Here is a 9108-nt window from a genome sequence, read left to right on the forward strand (position 1 = left end):
AATAAAATGCTTTCAACTACAAAAATGGGCTTGTTTATCTTTCACTTCTGAAAATATGCAGCCTTTCTAACTGACATAATACCTCGGCTGTACCTTTCTTCCTTCCATAGAATACTTTTACCCACCTATACGGTAGAGCATTTGTTAGGCGTATACCAGAAACTATGAATACCAGGACTGTGAACAATATCAGACAGATACCAGCTGCATGTGCATATTAGGGTTTTAATGAAATACCAGTATGTGAGCATTCAATGGGCACAAATAATACATCAACACTGACTTGACAGTGTATTTCACAGACAAATGATAGTCCATAGATGTCCGCAACCTGAGCTCAAAACTGAAAAATAGGAAGACAACCAGGTTTTCTCATCTCCAAACTTATTTAGTCATGTTATCTTGTCTTACCTCTAAACTTTTTCCACTTCTATAATAATAATAATAATAATCCTTGCATTTGATATAGCGCTTTTCACGTCAGGAGGACGTCCCAAAGCGCTTCACAGAACACACTGTAAAGTGAATTGACTGTATATTTGTGGGCGAACGCGGCAGCCAATTGCGCACAGCAATGTCCCACAAACAGTCATAGATTGAAAATGACCAATTTAATTATTGTTTTTAGTTTTGGAGGGATTATTATTAGGCGTGTGGAGTAAGGAAACTTGCCCAAGGTTTCGCCCTGCCTGGAATTGAACTCAGGTCTCTCACTTGCAAAGCGAGTGCTCTAACCACTGAGCTACAGGACTCCGCTTCTAGCTCAATATTCATTGTTAAGTCTTATGAGATGTTCGTTTATTTGCCACTAAATAAATGCAAGCTATTTTGATTCAACACTGGAAATTCCCTTAAGTAAAACTGTAGTAAACATATCAATGCTACCTCATCTTCTGGTGCAGGCAGACGTGCAGCCCTCTTCTGGATGTGAAGGTTATGCAGCAGACAGCAGCATTCTGCACATATCAGCTGGATCATATGATTAAGTTATCCTTGAAGCTTGAGAACCAAATACTTACTTTATGACTGAGCCCAATGTCTCTGATTATATTTATGTTTTGTCTGTGTTTATGAGTTGTGTAGTGAGGTCAAAGGCAACATTTTGAACCACTGAACAAATCTTTTAACAATCCTGAAATCAGTTGTCATGAATAAAAAGGTGAAGAGGTCATGTGCTGATCCAAGTTATTGTTCATGCGCACATAATTTCCTTTGCTGTGCACTGCAGGCTACTTGCACGATTAATAAACAAAAACCCTTTGAGGCTGATCTCTCTCATATGTCCTGATTGTTGACACCCGTAATTCCTCATGTGATCGGTACATCACAGCCAAAATACTGCGGAAGACAACAATTATCTAAAATCATTGTGGTATCTTACAACTGCTGATTTGCACCCAGTTAGAAATGGGCAAGACAGTACATTTTTGGCTAAATCCCATAACATACTTTGAAGCTTAATGATAATAACTTGAACCCCCCCCACCCCCACCAAAGTTGACCAACAGAATTGTGAAACAAATATTCTTATTTTGTCATCTTTCAGTTAACAAACTTCAGTGGAAATCCACCTCTTTGTTCGGCAACATCCTAAACCTATAGCATCTCTCTTCTACAAAGTCTCCTATTGAGTCAGCCAATTACATGCCCAAACCTCCTTTTCTTCCATCGAAAGCACAACTGCAACAAAAACTAATGCCATGTTGTTGTCCTCTCCCTAGGTTGATTGAATTATGTGCCCTGAGGTCAACTAGTAGTCAACATATTTGTCCACTTAAGTATTCACAATATCTTTGCTTCACTAGCCACATTCCCAACATCTTAATCATACCATTAATATTTATAATTGCTATATGTTCCCCTAAACCCCAATAGACCTGTTTACAAGATCCAGAATTTATTCTAGATTTCTCTTGTGAAAATTTCAGTGTCAAATCATACTGCTTCAGACCCTTCTTCTGCTCAGTGAATACCTTTGTATCCTGTGTCACCCATCTTAGCCATTCTGCCCCCACTCTCTAGAGCTCCAACCTGGACCACCCAGCCATGCGCTCTCACTCCCCACCATTAAACCTTGCATTAAGCCCTCCACAGTCTTGCCTTCATTACTTCGAGGCTCGACTATATAAACTCATTGCTTGTCGGCCTCCCCAACTCCTCCCTCCACAAGCTGCAGATCATCCAGAACTCTGAAGCCCGTGTCCTCTTCCGCACTAGACTTTGCGACCCTATCATCCCCATCCTTGCCTAACTCCACTGGCTTCCCATCATACAGAGGATACAGTTCAAGATCCTGGTCCTCACCTTCAAAGCCCTCCACTGTTTTGCTCCCCCCTACCTCTCCAACTTCCTAACCTCCTACATCCGTTCTGCTCAGCGGGCTCCGGGCTGCTTCATGTCCCCCGCCTTGCTCGCCCCACTATTGGCAAGCGGGCCTTCTGCTACTCTGTCCCCACCCTCTGGAACTCCATCCCGCAGTCCTCCGTCTCGCCCCCTCTCTTTCCACCTTCAAGACCCATCTCAAGACCCTCCTCTTTGACCGTGCTTTCGATCTCCCTGTTTCCACCCCTGCCCTCCACCCTCCCCCACCCCGGGTCCTTAACTCTGTCTGTCCAACACCTTGGGATGTCCTCCCGACGTGAAAGACACTAAACAAATGTAATTTTGTTGTTGTTGTTGCATTTTGACTGCGCTTTTGGTCACCTTACCTCCCCCACCTGTTCCAGCTTTCAGTCAATTCTGTGAAGGATTTTAAGACATACTCCAGACATAAAAAAACTCTTAGAGATCAAAAATTGTTGTTGTTGATATTAATGTATATGCAATGGAGTAAGGACCTAATTCATAACACTTCATCAAACACCAAAAGGAGTTCCAAATTTGCTCAGTAAACGTGCTTCTCTTTCCAAAAAAAATTTCTGGTTCTGACCTCTCTGCCTCTGCATATTTTATATCCCATATAATTATTATATCCCATATAAACACATTTGTTTATTAGCCTAAGCAGTTATACCTTTTTGATGACTTTGTTTTTGCACTTCTAACTGTCCATTTTCTAAACATTTGTGGTATTCTTGCTATAACTAATATTTAATTTAGTATTGACACAGACTTTGGAATTCACAAATAAATATGACATTCATATTAGTCCTGAGTCATGAAACCACCCAACTAAATTTAGATGGTTTCATGTATTGGATGTAGGAAAAAATACTGTATCAGCCACTGTCTCAGATCTCCTGTAGTCAGCTCACTCTCCCACACAGTGGTTTCCCCTTGACCTAACTGCCCTGCTGAGTGGGGACCAGTTGAAGACGTCTAAAATAAATAATTCAGTGTGCACTATATAGACAGTTAGGGGCAATGGCAACATTTCTGGCAGAGTCAATTCAGCAAACAAATATACTTGCATACTAATTAACAAAATCCTTTTTTTCTGGAAAAAAGTAGAGATCAACCTTAAATTGATCCAAGAACCAAAATTGTCATCCTGCTGATTAACAATTAGATTCTCTCCGTTTATTGAACTTATAATACTCTATTTTCTGTCATCACTTTTAAACAAATTAGCTTCAGCCAAGATCTGATGATCAGAAACTCACTGTTTTTTTGTGAATACACTTCAGGTTCTTCAAATATTACATAGCATTGTATTATGTTATTAATTATTAATATATTAGCCCAATAATATTATTCCACAACTACATATTTATATGGAAAAAACAGTATACTGCTAACTCTAATAAATGGGATGTTGCAATTTTCTTGGTTATGGATAAAGTAAGTTATAGATATCAATGCGTTACAATATTTCTCTTTTTGTAGTTTAAGCAAATTCGATCATCCTCCAACCAAGAAAGTGGAGTGTGGTACAGGGAGGCGAAAAACTCTTGCCAATCATGAACCCTTCACACCCCAAAACACACACACACATATATATATATATATATATACACATTATAAAGTCACATATTGAGTCACTATAAATGACAGCAAATACCTGCAAAACGTTTCAACATAATATACTTTAAACATGCAAGTTATTTCTTTCTCTATTAATCAACATCCAGTCAGTCTCACGTCCTTCTGAACATATGACTATCTTGTCTAGATTCAGCTGTGAACCATGTATTTGGTGTACCCATTACATTACTTTCCTTCATCTGCATACATTTTCTAATACAAAAAAGACCAAACTAATACTTAGTTATGCCTCAAGAGAATAAACCTTTACTGAGTTTGTTAAACTATATTCTTTCGACTTTGACATTTATGTACAATGTATGTACATATAATGGATTTAGATTTATAATTTCAAAAAAATTCCACCATATAGTCTAGAAAACGTTTTTGATTTTATTTAATTGCAAGTCTCATATTAGTTCATACAATTTTAAATGAAGCTTAACCCTCAGCCAAATCTATTATTTTGTACATAGTAGTAAAAGTGGCTATTTAGTATTCTGTTTTATCAGGAAAATGGGAATCCAGCATAAATCAAATCCACTAATTACATAGTTTACTGTAACATTTCTAAATCAAACTTACTTTTCATACTAATATGGCTATATTACTATATTTGTATTTAAAAATTCAAGAGAAAATGTTGATACATAAAGTAGGCATAATTCATAGTTGTGCATTGAATTCCACATAAAATATCTGATGGAATATATTCTGATTAAATCAATTATGGCTAAAAGTAGTATTTAGTCATGGCAACATTCAATAGGGTGACTGGTGAATGTCAAAGCTGATGTAATAAATGGGCAAATTTTAAATGAGTAATGTAAAGTTATATTGTATAATAGTAATCAATGTCATTCCTGATGTATCAAATAAAAAATATTGCTTTCACCGTACTATTCTCATGCTTTTACTTTCCATCCACTCATTGTTTAACATTAAAACTCTGAAACCTTAAGAGCAGTGATATGTTAGATGCAGGACCGAATCTGACATTGTATTTATTTCATCCTCTACACTATTACCAAATTAATAACAAACAGCGATCACAAAATAGTCAAACTCTTGTGTTTTTTTTAAACCAGGTAAGGAAATAATTATATTTTTAAAGTTACACTAATATCTGTATACGGTGAAAATAACGTTTTGAAAAAAGCCGGTCAAGGCATTGCCATTCGGTTTCTTCTCGGATATTGAAATGTGAAATACCTTACCAAATTTTACTTATTAGGACGATGCCCACCCTTTTTACACAGGTCATAGCTCTGATCCGAAACGTATTACCATAGCCAGCAAAGTCAATCAACTGAAAAAAGGATATGCTTCGGTTCCTTCAAGAGCGATGTCTTCAGTCTCATTCTATAAAAATTTAGTTCGGCACACCGGATGGACTTCAGAGGATTCCCAGGAGTGCCGCCGCGCAAGAACAATTTCTACCCGCGGAACTTCCAATGTCTTCAGCGGCTGTCAAAGATCACACGAACAAGCGACGGTTACATATTGTTCCGTTCTCACCGCTTGGAAATCCGTTGCCCAAATGATTGATCGATCAATCAAATCAATCAGTTAATTAGTTTATGAATTGCCAACATTCAAAAGACTAAAAATAAAGCACTCCTGTGCGATACTGGAGTAAAAGTGCACACATAATGAGAAGAGAAGTGACTCAAGTCCCGTCCCCCCCCCCCGCCCCCCTCACCCCTTTGGCGTGTAAAATACAAACAGTCACTACACGTTTCGGGAAATTCAGCGAAGCACTTTGGAGACGTTTCAGTACCATTACAAACTGTCCTCTCCATCTTGCCGCTGGTAAACATCATCCCCATCCCGTCCCGTCCCATTTCCCCTCTGTTCCTTCCCAGGAAAAAAGCTGACGGCTCGTCGAAAAGCGGACGGCCCTGTGTGTACCCTCTCTTGTCACACACACACATACACAACCCCCCCCACACACACAGAACCCCCCCCACACACAACCCCCCCCCCCACAACAACCACACACAGAACCCCCCCCCACACACACACAACCCCCCCCCCACACACAACCACACACACAGAACCCCCCCCCCACACACACACAACCCCCCCCCACAGACAACCCCACACACAGACAACCCCCACACACAACCCCCCCCACACACAACCCCCCCCCACACACAACCCCCCCCACAGACAAGCCCCCCCACAGACAACCCCCCCCCACACAACCCCCCCCCACACACAACCCCCCCACACACAACCCCCCCCACACACAACCCCCCCCACACACAACCCCCCCCACACACAATCCCCCCACACACAAACCCCCCCCACACACAACCCCCCCCACACACAACCCCCCCCACACACAACCCCCCCCCACACACAACCCCCCCCCACACACAACCCCCCCCACACACAACCCCCCCCCCACACACAACCCCCCCCACACACACAACCCCCCCCACACACACAACCCCCCCCACACACAACCCCCCCCACACACAACCCCCCCACACACACAACCCCCCCACACACACAACCCCCCCCACACACAACCCCCCCCACACACACAACCCCCCCCCACACACAACCCCCCCACACACACAAACCCCCCCCCCCCCACACACACAACCCCCCCCACACACAACCCCCCCCCACACACACACGCAAACACGACGACAGGCTTTGCCAGGGGCGAATGGGGCCGAGTCGAGAGACCGACCATTTTTTTCTGCCCCCCCACCCCACCCTCACCACCCACTCTCACCCCAGAAACTCCCAGACGACCAAAAAAAACCCGAAGTCAAAGCCAATCCAATCCCCACCGGTGGGGGGGGGGGGGGTCGGTCAGCGAATCGGTCGGTGACGGGAGTGGGAAGCTCGGAAGTCACGGGAAGCATCGCCACCATCACCACAACACCACACGCGCCATCCGCACCCGTTTCTTTTTTTTTTGTTTTGTTCTGTTTTGTTTTGACAACACGACCGCCGGGGAGGGGGGGGGGTGAGGGCGAGAACCCACGGGGAGACATTCGACAGCAGCAAATCAAGGCGAAAAGAATCTCCGCGCCCTCTCTCTCTCTCTCCCACCTCTACAGAGACGGACGAGTTTTTTTTAAAAAAAACACAACCAACCAACCAACCAACAAAAACAAACGAACGAACTCCCCCCTTCAATTCTGACCCTTGTGCGTAAAATTAAAAAAAACACATAAGACCGTCGGCGGCGGTGGTGTCCCTCTCTCTCCTCTCTCTCTCTCCATCTTACCCTCAGCTCGAGCTCCGGCCGTTGTCACGGAGCGTCAAACAAACAGGTCTCGCGGCCTTTCGCGCGCGAACACGCACCCGCCGCCGCCGCCAAGGAGGAGGGAGGGGGGGGGGGAGGAGGAGGGAAGGGGGCGGGGCTCATACTCACTCACGCCCTCCCTCCCTCCCTCCCCCTCCCCCCCCGCGCGCGCTGCTTTCTTGGCAACGGCCCGGGCAACGGCGAGATCTGTGTGTGTGTGTGTGTATGTGTGTGTTTAAAAAGAAGAGAGGGCAACGGTCTCTCTCGAAACGGTTTTATTTTTCCCCCTCAAAAAAAAATTCCGCCCCCTCCCTCCCTCCCTTTATCTATCTATCTATCTCTTATCTCATTTCGATATCGAGCGAGCGACGAAGATGGGGACGCATAGTGGGTGGAGGGAGGGATCGAAACGCCGTCGGCATTTGTTCTTCTCGCCGCCGCCGCCGTCGTCGTCGTCAGTTTTTTTTTGGCAACGGCCCCATTTTTTCAAATCGGCTTTTCCCACAATGCCTCGCGCGCCCCCCCACCCCTCCTCCTTCCCCCAACGAATTTCAGTCCAGTTGAGTTTTCGGCGCCATTTTCGACTGGACGGAGGTGAGCGCTCGAATTTTCCCTTGACTTTTATTCCTCTATTTTTTTCCCTTTCCACGTGCGGGAGCGGCTCGAAAATATCGGGAAAAATTCTTTAAAAATTCCCGCCGCCGCCCGGCGCCCGAAAAGTTCGGGTTCGGGTGCGTCGCGGGCGGTTATTTTGCGCAAACGGGAGGTGGAATCGTTTTTTTTAAGCGGGATGAGATGCATGACAAATTTGTAAACATGTTGTTTCAAGGAAGTGGATCCTAACTGCTTATTTCCCCCTCTCCCCTCCTCCTCCCCCTCCTCCTCTTCTCTCCTCAACCCCCCTCCTCTCCCTCCTCCCCTCCCCTCCTTTTGCAGTTAATTATTGAGTGAATTTGAAACTTTGGGGAGACGTTATCGATTGAGTCGCAGGTTAAATAGCTCGTAAATAAGATAAGTCTCGGGGTTTTTTTTAAAATAAAGCGGGGTTTTTTTTTCATTCCGGAGCAATTCATTTTAAAGGCAATTCCCCACCCCTCTCTAATAAGTCTTTTACACCCCCCCCCCCGGTACTGAGATGCATCCATCGGGATTTTTTTTGCGTTAAAATGTTTTTTTCTCTCTCTCTCGCTCTGCTTTCGTGCTCTTTTTATATTTAGCCCGAGTCGGCTTATTGCCTCCAGGATTGACATTGGTGGAGTACGATGTCCAATCTGTAATTTTCTTTTACCCGATTAGCTATTCACCTTTTTTTAAAAAAAACCCCCGAAGGCTGACGTAGTTGGGCTGAGATAGATGTCGTTTGTCTGCAGTTTTTTAAGGGGCTGTGTTTTTTTCCCCCCGGTGTGTTTTTTTTTTAAAAAAATCATCATTGATTTTAAGGCACCGAAGTGTCTTTTTTTTTCGTGAGTCTTGTCTCTCTGGCGCAGAACTCTTGCACAAAGTTGTAAGACTTGACTTTTTGACACTGGTTTTCCAACGTCATGATGTGGCATTTGATTACAACAGAGTACAGTAACTTCCCCCCCCCCTCCCACACGCTCCCCACTCCCCCCCCACCCCCCAAAAAAAACAAAAAAAAAATTCTTAAATATAGGTTTGGAATGAGCTCGGAATGAATAGAAGTTTTCCCCCCATAAACTGCTGATTTTGTGTGTGGGGGGGGGGGGGTGGTGTGTGGGGGGGGGGTGAGGGGGGGTTGAATTTCGACTTGTGCTCAATTGGAGAACGCAGAACTGGACTACGACTTTCAGGGCGGGGGTTGGAAAGCCCACAACCGAACTCCAAAGATGACTTTTTTTTTTGTTTGTTTTACAGTG

At 44.2% G+C, this 9108-nt stretch overlaps 1 protein-coding gene across 4 annotated transcripts in view; it reads right to left on the reverse strand.

The window, feature by feature from the left end:
- ift80 (intraflagellar transport 80 homolog (Chlamydomonas)) overlaps positions 1-7299 on the reverse strand; it is a 51589-nt gene extending 44290 nt beyond the window's left edge. Inside the window, exons 1-2 of one of the 4 annotated variants that reach the window (XM_042338991.1) lie at positions 7214-7299; positions 5288-5430 (exon numbers count right to left, since the gene is read on the reverse strand). In XM_042338991.1, the coding sequence (XP_042194925.1) occupies positions 5288-5324 (37 nt within the window). In that variant the 5' untranslated portion in view covers positions 5325-5430; positions 7214-7299. Of the gene's footprint in view, positions 1-5287; positions 5665-5743; positions 5928-7088; positions 7190-7213 lie in introns of those variants that run through there. The other 3 variants (XM_042338990.1, XM_007888527.2, XM_007888521.2) reach the window with 3 other exon arrangements.
- Positions 7300-9108: the final 1809 nt, after the last annotated feature.

Source organism: Callorhinchus milii, unplaced genomic scaffold (assembly GCF_018977255.1).
Source record: "Callorhinchus milii isolate IMCB2004 unplaced genomic scaffold, IMCB_Cmil_1.0 Scaffold11, whole genome shotgun sequence".
Lineage (NCBI taxonomy): Eukaryota > Metazoa > Chordata > Chondrichthyes > Chimaeriformes > Callorhinchidae > Callorhinchus > Callorhinchus milii.